Below are 11,724 nucleotides of genomic sequence, written 5' to 3'. Positions count from 1 at the left end.
GACTTTATTCTCTTATTTTTTTTCTTTGGAGTTTTAAAGTAATATATAAAGAGTTGTTCTTTTCGTATTTTAGTTTTCAGTTTTGAATTTCAAATTCATTTTCAGTTTTACGTTTTGAGTGTTTATTTTGAAATTGATGAAAACACATTCTTTTTGTTTGTAGCGTTTTTTATGTTTTGAAAATTTTGAGTATGTTTGTGATGAAAGCAGTTAAAATGATTTTTTTATTATTTTGAGTTTTTTTATAAATTTTTTTCTTATTTTTGAAAATATATTTTTGAAAATATGAAAATAAACACGTTTTTACTATTTTGAAAAACTGAAAATTAAAAACAGTTTGAAAATAATAAAGAAAATAGAACCTAATTTTTTAGTCAACATTGAAAAAAATGATTATAAAATACACTTTGAACCTATTCGTTTTCACTTAAATAATTCCCTTTTATGGGTTAATTTAGTCAAATTAATTTATTTTTCTTGAAAAAATAAGTGTAATTCCTATTAGGGTTTCGATAAAAACGTAATTTGTGAGTTTGATTAAATTAGGTTGTGAAACTGAATTTAGATGAAAGTACAGAGGACAAATGCAGGGCGCAAAGTTGAAGGTTCCAAATACAAGAGGGTCTTAAGTGATATTATGTGGAAGTTTAGGGGGCCGCGCATTTATTTGCCCATAAGCGATTAAGACGCCATGGATGTTTTGACTCGAAGGAATTGGCGTCTCCCCAAGGTTTGAGACTCTCGGAGAGCTCTGTACAGAAAACCTCAGCTGGAAAGTAGAGAGAGAGAGGGAGCAGACTGGGAGAAAAATGGTGAAAGTTCGGATGAACACGGCCGATGTGGCCGCCGAGGTCAAATGCTTGCGGCGTCTGATCGGGATGCGTTGTTCCAACGTTTACGATCTCTCTCCCAAGGTACCCTAAACCTATCTATACATTGATATATATATATATGTATGTGTATGTGAATACGTACGTACATGTGATTATGGTTGTTTAGTTGATGTATATCCGCATGCACATGGATTGCGTAGTGGAGCCCATCCGTCTGTTGAATTGTCTTACCGAGTGATCATTGTTATATAAAGGAAATTTGCTGAATTGACTGGTTTTGATGATTTGGGCGATTGATTTTGCAATTGGTTGCATTGGTTGCAGACTTATGTTTTCAAGCTTATGAATAGTAGTGGGATTACTGAATCTGGGGAGAGCGAGAAGGTCTTATTGTTGATGGAAAGTGGCGTCAGATTGCATACAACTGCTTATGTTCGGTAAGACTCTATTTTGAAGCCTTAGGTTCACTTTGTTTGGTTCCTCGGAAAAAGAAAAAAATAGTAATTTGAGAGTTTTATTGTCAATAAGAAAATTATTCATTTGGGTATGGTCTATTTAGTTTTTCATATTAATGGCAGACGTGGATATAAATTGAAAGAATAGCAACAGCATTACAAGCCTTAATCCCACAAGGTGGGGTAGGCTACATGACATGCCCGGATCTCTTTTCATATCTGAGAGTTCTCCATCAATTCTTTTCCCCTTTTTGTTGGTTTACCTCGTTTGTTACAAACTTTTTTCATTCCATTTGCTCATCTCACAAGTGCAAAGTGCAAACATGAACAGAAAGAATAAAAATTAAATATTTTATGCCTCTGATAATAATTGTAGGATAATTAAATGAAGGAAAAAAAGGAAAACATGATTTTGTCCATCTCTGATTTATAGGGACAAAAGCAATACTCCTTCTGGATTTACTCTCAAGTTGAGGAAGCACATCCGTACAAGGAGGCTTGAGGATGTGCGGCAGCTTGGATATGATCGGGTATGACCTTGAGGGATCTTTACTGTGTGCACAGTAGTTAGTTTGTCTCCTTCCTTGCATGCTGGTTTTTGATTCACAATATGTTCATGTGTTATGTGTATTCCACCAATTTTCAGATAATACTCTTTCAATTTGGACTGGGTGCTAATGCACATTATGTTATACTGGAGTTATATGCCCAAGGAAATATTCTCCTCACAGATTCTGAGTTCATGGTCATGACTCTGCTCCGATCACACAGGTTGGTTCTTCATGATCCATGGTTATTCTCCTGGGCAGCAATGTACATGCCAACTTCTTGTTAATGTATGGGTTTGTTTGCTTATCCATGCATCCATGGATAAAAAGTTATTTATTTATCAGTAACTTCTCTATTCATTGTATTTTTGTACATTATGTATAATGAAAGTCTAAAAATTATAGTAATCGATGTTGTACATGTTCTCTGGCTCCAATCAGAATGTGGAAAAGTGTAATGAAGTTGACATATGATGTTGGTTGCCAAAAACCTACATATAAGATGCTAATAATTCCTAGCAACAGATACAAAATAAATTCTCTCTCTCTCTCTCATCTAGGGATTTGTTAAAAGTATAAGAGCATCAATACAAGATTGCAAAAGTTATTGGCTATATGTCTAGCCTAAGTGTTGAGTAGTTGAAGCATTTATGAAGGTAAAAAGGCAACTCAGAACATCTCCATGATGGAGTACTTGGTCATGAATTTATCTGGTGAGATTCAATTGCCTATATGTTGATTATACTGTCTTATTGTTTTGCAGCTTAAATGCCTAAAGTTGTCAAACTTTAGCTAGTTAACAAGTGTAATTGCAGGGATGATGATAAAGGATTTGCAATCATGTCGCGACACCATTATCCCGTTGAAATTTGTCGAGTTTTTGACCGAACTACCATTTCAAAGTTGCAGGCAGCATTTACATCTGCGAAAGAAGTAGATAACAGTGACAATACAGGAAGAAATAATGGTGAGAAAAATGTTCCAAGCTCACCTAAAGGAAATCAGGGTAGTCAAAAAAGTGGGAAGCTAGCAGAGTCTAATAAAACATCAACTGATGGTCAGCGTTCCAAGCAAGCCACATTGAAAGTGTTTCTTGGAGAGGCATTGGGTTATGGACCTCAACTTTCTGAACATATTATTCTAGATGCTGGTCTGGTTCCAAATATGAAAGTTGGCAAGGATTTCAAATTGGATGATAGTAAAATTGATGTTTTGGCCCAAGCTGTGGAAAAGTTTGAGAACTGGTTAGAAGACATCATATCTGGTGATAGAATTCCAGAAGGCTACATCTTTATGCAACAAAGGAATTTGGGAAAGGACCACACTGCATCTGAATCAGGAAATTATAATAAGGTTACTGTATTGTTCTCTCTGTTTATATTAATTTTAATTATTTAGCTTTGAACAGAATGTAAATCAGTCTCTTTCTTTGTTCTTGATGACCTTCCACCAGTCATTGATTTACAGGCAGTAACACTATTTATGTTCAATGTATCTAGTTTTGATCTTCTAATGCTTGTTGCAGATCTATGACGAGTTCTGCCCTTTATTATTGAACCAATTCAAGTCAAGGGATTCTATTAAATTTGAGACATTTGATGCGGCTTTGGATGAGTTCTACAGTAAAATTGAGAGTCAGCGGTCTGAACAACAGCAGAAAACAAAAGAGGGCTCTGCAATGCAGAAACTTAACAAAATTCGTCTGGATCAGGTCTATATAAATTTTTATTATACTTTCTTCAAATTAACTTTGCTTGTGGATTGAGTAATTCCCTCAACACTTCTAGTGTTGGAAGTATTCCTTCTATTTACAGACATAGGATATGGTTACCATACAGAGGATATGACCATGGATAGAAAAGGCCGAGGGCCTAGAATTCATATAGCCGACCCCACCTAGTGGGATTAAGGCATGTGGTAGTTGTTTTCTTCAAATTTTTAGGTTCTGAAGGATTCCTGATCCTTCTTTCTAAAGGTTTTTCTTTGCTTTCTGGACTTTTTGGTTGTTTGCTTTTATGTCATGATCTACAGAGTTAAAACCGGTTATGGATTGTCATGACCTGAAACTTATTGCCTTTTTAGTTTTTCTCTGACTACAGGGTTAAATTGTTGTACTCTGTTGTTTAGTTTACTGCTGGAACAAAGTATTTCTAGAACGACCTAGAAACATGAGGGACACTGACCAAACGAACTGGAAACATAGAAATGTTTTGAAACAGTTCATAACACAATAATTAAATAATTAAACATGCTTTAAGGTCTATAAATCTCTTTAATTTTAATTATGTACAAGGTTTCCTACCAACTTAAATCTGCAATTGCAAAAAGATAACATATAATGACAATATTAGTTGCAAACTAAGGTAAAATGGTTGCCAGTATGTTGGTGGTCCTTCTGTATACATGGTTTATCTTTTCCGTTCTCAGTAACAGCTATTAAAAGATTATGGTTCAAAGAAGGATGATGAATACTAAAAACTCCATCAAAAGGTTTACATAGTTGGAGAATGGCCCATCAAACTACTAGGTTCTAGCATTGATAAAGTTAGAAAAGCCCAATGATAGTATTTTGTTTCTCTCCTTTCCATTTTCTTTGAGTTATCAAAATATTGAAATTTTCTTGATTCTGAAATATCCTTGTCCAGAACAGGTAATAAAAACTTAATGCTAGATGTTCATCTGAAACAACCTATTGTTTCAGGACCCCTCTTAGTTTTCACTATTTTATGTCAGTTTCTCACTAATGTCTCATGTGCTGTTTCAATTTTGTGCCTTGCATTGATGTTCATTGGTGATTGGAATACATTAATGGAATCCTCAAACTGGAAGCAGTTGCAATAGGCAGTATTTTATTGCCTGCTGGGGTTTCATGGGCTTGTGATGCATGAAGAAACTAAATATTTCCGAAGTGCACAAAATAGGCCAAAAGGAATAAAGGGAACTGGAACAAAAAGGAAACATTATCGGAGACTTGACTAGAAGTATGGTGATACGACCCTAGGGTTTGGCTAGGGTTTAGGAAGTAAATTGGTAAAAATGCGGGAAAGAAAGAGCAGAAAGGTAGGGATAGAGAGAGAGAGAGAGAGAGAGAGAGCCGAGGGAGAGCTAGGAGAATTGAGAGAGGGAAATAGAATTCAATTGTCATTCAAGTCATCCCTTCCTTTGACTATGCTAGCCTCTTTATAGGCTTACAATTGAAGGAAATAATAGAAAATACAACCAACTAACTACTCTAACAGCATTGCTAACTGTTTATACAAGAGTTAGTTATTTCCGTCTATAGTTAGCTCTACAACTTATACATCGTGGATTCCCCCCAATTACAATCATATCCTCAGGGTTGTGACATATGGTCACGGGAGAATCATTGGATTGTGTGCACCTACTTTGTTTTTGTTTGTGGTTCCTGTTTAAACATGGTTTGCCAGAATGGTATTTTTTCAATTGGGATGGGCTGATCTTAGTTCAATCTTTTGATTATATGATTTCTGAATTGTGAATTTTTAATTAGTGATAGCTTGATTTAGGTCTTGGGAAACAAGAAAGAGTAATGCTATTGGTACACCTTTGTGTACACTTTGGGCTACACAAAGGTGTACTAATGACAAAAATGTCTCTCATGAGACGCATAGAGGCGCGTGAGGCGAGGGGTATTTTGGTCATAATATCTTTTTGTGTAGCCCAAGATGTACAAAAATGATATACATCTAGCATGATTCAGAAAGAAAATTCAATATACACATCAAAACAGCTTCAATTTCTTTTACTAAGCAAAACAAAGAAAAAAAAAAGAAAAAAAGCTTTAATTGGCTCTCTCCCTCCTTCCCTCTATATACACATTTTTGTATGTGTCTATCTATCCATCCATCTAGCTACCTATATATTATGCTTATTATGTTATTGGTCATTTTGTATGCAAGAACTATTGTATAGGATTTGATAACAATATAGCCACAGGAATTGATAAGAATTGAGCCCAAATGGAATCAAATTATATTTGTTGGCACTTTGTTAAATAAAGAATCTTGACATTGATTTGCCCCAAGGCATTAGAATCATCATAAATTCTTTTTCTTGGTTAAGGTTTTGTGGCATCTGTGTTTATTCTTGGAGTTGATATCAGTTTTCTACTAAAATATTCTATTACTAAATAATGTTGTTAATATTCTGACTTTTTATCATCTGCTGTAGGAAAACCGTGTTCATACACTAAAGAGAGAAGCTGATCATTGTATTAAAATGGCAGAGCTGATAGAATATAACTTAGAAGATGTTGATGCTGCTATCTTGGCTGTCCGTGTAGCGCTTGCTAATGGTATGAGTTGGGAAGATCTAGCTCGCATGGTAAAAGAGGAAAAGAAATCTGGAAATCCTGTGGCTGCCCTCATTGACAAGCTCTATCTAGAACGAAATTGCATGACACTGCTTTTGAGCAATAATCTTGATGAAATGGATGATGATGAGAAGACACAACCTGTGGAAAAGGTATTATGTGAAGTAGTTTTTGGATATTGACTTTTCTTAACATCAAGATCTGCATTAAAGTCAAGAAGCCAGAAGAAAGTATTCCCATCCTTTGTTTCCCACTTCCCCCCCCTAAACCAACACAAGCCATTATGAGTAGATAGAATGGAAGAAGTTTGTAGCAAGGGAGGTAGAGAAAGACCAAAGAAAACTTGCCTTTGGGAAATTTTTACTTATGACAAGAGATATAATGACCTTATAAAAAATATGATTATAGATAGAGATGATTGGCAAGCTAAGATACATGTAGCTGATCTCACTTAGTGGAATTAAAGGTTGATGGAAGGGGCCCTCCCCTCCCCTTACATAACCCTTTTTTTCCTTGTACTCGAATTTGTTGTGTAGGGAGTGGGAAGGAAAATCAATAATAAACACTGTTAATGATTTTATTATTCTTGAAAGTGATATTACTTTACTGTTCCATCTTCCATTTTCTATCCAAATAAAGTGAAGCTACATTACTTTGCTTTATGTTCCTTCCTTCCAAAATAAGGGGAGAGTAACAACCTTACGTTACTTCCATTACTCTTTTGTTCCTTTCTATAATGTACCTTTTCATCTCATACCCCATCCCTCTCCCATACAAAAGCAAATTCTTTTTGCTGTAGGATTATCATGACTTGTTGGGGGTCCATGACCAACACCTAACCCCTAATGAATCATGGGCCCATTAGGATTAGGTAAGCCTTTGTTTGTATCATATCTGACAATGACAATGACAGTTAACTGAATTGAAACAAAAACCATTCATAAAATACACTGAACAATTGTCTGAACAATCCTGCCTACAACAATCTTGAAGCATGCTAGTGAGAATAATAAAAATTACTAATACAAAACTAATGCCCCCAAGAACGAAGTGGGACATACCAAAATGAAATAGCTAATCTTGCTTAAATAAATTGAATTGTCTTCTTCCTTTACACTATCTAATACACTGGTTCCATAACTGATCTGCCACCTAAAGATTTAAAAGAATTTATAATGAGCTGAAACCCAGTGAACAGAATAATAAACAAGAAAATTCTTTATTTTCCAATAAAATTATTATTTTTCTTTTTCAACTGATAAAAAATTCAATACTTCCAATTTCATGAAAGTATCCAAAGCAAAATGAATCTATATGATAGTCAAGAGCCACATTCGTGCCAAAGTAGATCCACATGTGTTGGTCAACACACACGGTTAGCATTACCCCTGTTAACTTGGATCATCAAGGTCCACTTGGGTTAATGTTTAGTGTCGTTAACTCAGTATTTTATCAAAGGTTCTCCTAAAACATTTAAGATATACAAAAATTCTTGTATCAGTCAATTGTACTAACATTTACAATCATAACATGTAAATCATCAGCATTTACAGTCAATGCACTTTGCAATCAAATCCATAACAATATGATTAACCATGAAGTAGATAGAAGGAATAATGGAGGACTTGTCTAGACATTGTAGGCTTTACAATTTTTAGCATAAACAACTATGTGTAATAGGAATTAAAAAGATTTTAATAAAAAAATAATTTCCTTTTTCTGCAAGCATATTGGAAATTTCTATTGATGCAAAAAAAGAAATCATTTATGCAAGTAATTGATGAAGCAATAAAATCCTTGTCACAATAAATATTATCTACTCAATAATGACATTGTACAAAGAATTGGCTACGTCAAATACGACTTGGATATATTAGAATAACTTGTGATTTGTTCTAGAATTGTTGGTTGTTAAGAGGGTTATGATTTGATTATAATTTTTATATTAAGTAACTATATATACTTAGATGATTTGTATATATTTTGTGTATATCTTTAGAATATATTATTTCCTTGTATTAGAATAGGATGCATGTATACAAGTTCTTGTATACCTCATTGGTGAAATACACATATATACATTATTTTATTTTACACAATAGTAGAGCTATTGTAAAATAAAATAAATAATAACAATAAAAAGGAGTGGGGAGAAACTCTCCCTAGTTTTAGAAGCAACAGCTGCCACCATCAGTCGTCAGCCTTGTCTCCGTCACCATCCATTGCAGCCATTGTTGCCGACCTTGTTTCTATCATTGGCCATCCATTGTGTGACTCTTCAAGTCATTTCATTAGTCGTAAGCCCTGTCTCCTTATCGTGATATTAGTCATCGACCTGGTTTTTATCCCTAACAATTCATTGTGGGACTCTTCAACTTGTGTTGCTAGTCGTTGGCCTTGTATCTCTCGTTAATTGTTCGTTGTACATCTCTTTCACTTGATTCATTGAATTGGTGACCCAGAACTAGGCAACCCAAGTCCCTGTGTAATACATTTCCTTTGCATTGCTAATTCAAGTTCGAGGAGACGTGACCCAAGATCATTTGTTGTTGCCTCCGGTCACTAATACCAACAACCCTAGATTTACCATATCTGACAAGAACTACACTAGATCTAACATTGTTCTCTTTTGGTTGCATTGCATTGCGACTGTTCTACTTATGTGGTATTATATTTTTTTGGTCTAGAGCAGTGTTCTAAAATGTGCTAGGCGCTAGTCGGACATCAGGTTGGGGCCTAGCGCCTAGGCGGCTTAGGAAAACTGTTGGTTTTTTTTTTTTTTTAACTTCGTGATGTAACTTGATGTTATTTTCAATAAAATTAAAGTTGAAAGTGGCATGAAAATATATATATATATCTAACATATAAATATTAGATATATATCTAACATATAAATAGAAAAGAAAAAAAAATATATCTAACATATAAATAGAAATAGAAAAATATATACGGCCGTGGTGGCGTCGTTGACGCAGTGAGGACGTGGCAGTGAGGATGGAGCTTGACGGTGTAGAGGCGGTGAGGAGGTTGCGATGGAGTTGGAGGCAGCGAGGAGGTACCGGTAGAGTTGAGGCAGCGATGACCTTGGGCTGAGATGGAGCTTGACAGTCGGCGGCGGTGCACGCGAGAGAGAGGGGGAAATCGACGAGAGAGATAAGGGTAACGGGTAAGGGGAAACAAAACCCTAATAATCAATTTATATAAAATGGATTAGGGGGCCCAGGCGATTCATGCAGCCCAGGCGGCTGATTAGGTCATAGTCGGCCAGGCGGTTCACGCGGCTAGGCGGCTGCCTTGGCTGCCTAGGCGCCGCCGGGTATCGATTAGTCGGGCCGGCACTTAAGGGGGCCGATTAGGCCATAATTGCGGTGGCCAGTGTCCGCCTAGCGCCTCGACGCTGCCTAGGCTGAGTTTTAGGTCATTGGTCTAGGGTTTCAACAACACTAGAAGATGTCTTGTGTTTACATTGGAAACTTAGACCCATGCATCACTAAGAGAGCTTGAAGATGAATTTCGTGTGTTTAGGTTGCAAGAAACTATCAGTTTATGCTTTTATTGACTTTGCTAACCCTAAAGAAGCACACAATGTCGTTTGTAAACTAGATGGTGAGAATGGTTAGAGACTTGAGATTTCTCACAATTCTAGAGGTCATGGTAGTCGTTGCAATAGTGGATGTGGTCATCGTTAAGCAACTAATACGACTCCTGGATCTTCAACAATGACTATCTCAAAGGAAAAGCTATCATGAGAAGAGCCCTCCGAGCCTATTTTTTAAATTTTCTGCTGCTGTTATTTGCTGTTGCTATTTACTGTTCTGTTGCTGTAGTTCCTTAGGTAGTAATAGCCTTTTATTTTTAATGCTGTAAGTTCTAGAAGGAGGTGGTTACTTCCATGTGCAGAGATGGTTTGAGAATCTCAAGTTTGTTATGGGAGTAGGGCCTGCCTGGTAGGAGAATCTCTCCTCCCAGATGCTAGGGGTATATCTGCCTACACAAATGAGAGAAACGACATGAATGAAAATCGGAATTCCTATTGTTCTCCCCTCCAATTCTCAGTTCTCTTTAACTCTCTCTCTATTCTTTCTTCCGTTCTTCCCTTGGATTGCTCCCACTCTTCTTTTCTCTTTGTTACTGCTTCCTGTTCAGGTATTGGGTTATCTTAATTCATATTGGAATTGGGAGATAGAATATTGTCAGGCCAGACCGTGATAATCTTGGTATCAGAGGATCGGTTCTTGGCTGAGGCTGTCAACTTGGTGTAATGGTAGAAGGAACTCGCATGAAGAATTTTGAGACAGTTGCAGCAAGTTAGCTCAACTGTGTCGAAATTCCAGGGAAGGATCAACCATCTGGAGATTCAAGGGGAAAGGAACCATGAGGCGATCTTAGCGATGGATTGCAGGCTGGAAGGTTCATTGGAAGGGATGGAGCAAAGATTGGAAGGGTCTATGACGAGGCTACGAGAGGACATGGGGGCGTAGATGCAACAGTTTATGCTCATGTTTATGCACTAGAATACGGTAAGGATGGCTTCTGACTTTCCCCCATGCGAGAGGGACGACCCCATTTTACTGAGAAATAGAGTGCATAGAAGGGAAGGTATGTTCGAGATTGAGGTAGAGCTTGAAGAATGGTTAGAGGGAGTTGTGGCTAGAGAAAGGATTGAGCAGCCTCACGGCCATCCTCCAGGATTTCCCATGCCCTGGATGGAGATACCGATGTTCGAAGGAGCTAATCCTCGATGGTGGTTGAGGAAGTGTGAAAGGTTATTCAATTGGCATAACATACCTAGAGGGCAGAGGGTGTTGTTGGCCACCGCTTACTTTAATGAAGCAGTGGATGCTTGGTTTCAGGGGTGCCTTAGGGTGAGGGAAGATTACATATGGGAAGAATTTTCTGAAAAACTGTGTTGGTGATTCGGAGAAAGGAGTATGGCGGATATGATAGAAGAATTCAATAAGCTCAAATAAACAAGGAGCGTTGAGGCTTATTTACAAAAGTTTGAGGAGTTAAGATCGTTTATGATATGCCACAACCCACATTTATCAGAGGCTTACAACAACAACAACATGTTCAGCCTTTATCCCACTATGTGGGGTCGGCTACATGAATTCTAGACTTCCATATATTTCTGTCTTTTGTCATATCTTTATTTAGATCCATACACTTCATATCAAACTTTAATGTCTCTCCCAAAGTCTTCTTGGGTCTGCCTCTATCTCTTTTTTTGACTAATTGTTCCATTTCATCAACTCTCTTCACAGGAGCGTCTCTTGGTCTCCTTCTCACATGACCAAACCATCTTAGTCTAGTCTCTCTCATTTTCTCCTCGATTGGCACTACTCCTACCTTATTACGAATAACCTCATTTCTAATTTTGTCTTTTCTTGTATGGCCGCATATCTATCTTAATATTCTCATCTTCGCTACACTCGTCTTTTGCTCATGCTGGTATTTGACTGCCCAACATTCTGAGTCATACAACAAGACTGGTCTTATAGCTGTTCTATAGAATTTTCCTTTCAGTTTTAATGGGATTTTACCATCATATAACA

At 36.8% G+C, this 11,724-nt stretch overlaps 1 protein-coding gene across 2 annotated transcripts in view; it reads left to right on the top strand.

The window, feature by feature from the left end:
* Window positions 1-704: 704 nt before the first annotated feature.
* LOC127809650 (uncharacterized) overlaps window positions 705-11,724 on the top strand; it is a 62,199-nt gene continuing 51,179 nt past the window's right edge. The window contains exons 1-7 of one of the 2 annotated variants that reach the window (XM_052348614.1): window positions 705-914; window positions 1,158-1,270; window positions 1,722-1,818; window positions 1,935-2,059; window positions 2,652-3,189; window positions 3,362-3,547; window positions 6,028-6,321. In XM_052348614.1, the coding sequence (XP_052204574.1) occupies window positions 810-914; window positions 1,158-1,270; window positions 1,722-1,818; window positions 1,935-2,059; window positions 2,652-3,189; window positions 3,362-3,547; window positions 6,028-6,321 (1,458 nt within the window). In that variant the 5' untranslated portion in view covers window positions 705-809. Of the gene's footprint in view, window positions 915-1,157; window positions 1,271-1,721; window positions 1,819-1,934; window positions 2,060-2,599; window positions 3,190-3,361; window positions 3,548-6,027; window positions 6,322-11,724 lie in introns of those variants that run through there. The other variant, XM_052348615.1, reaches the window with a different exon arrangement.

The sequence above is a fragment of the Diospyros lotus genome, chromosome 9 (genome assembly GCF_014633365.1).
Source record: "Diospyros lotus cultivar Yz01 chromosome 9, ASM1463336v1, whole genome shotgun sequence".
Classification (NCBI taxonomy): Eukaryota; Viridiplantae; Streptophyta; class Magnoliopsida; order Ericales; family Ebenaceae; genus Diospyros; species Diospyros lotus.
Note: the sequence above shows the minus strand (reverse complement) of the source record. Positions and strands in the feature narration are given on the sequence as shown.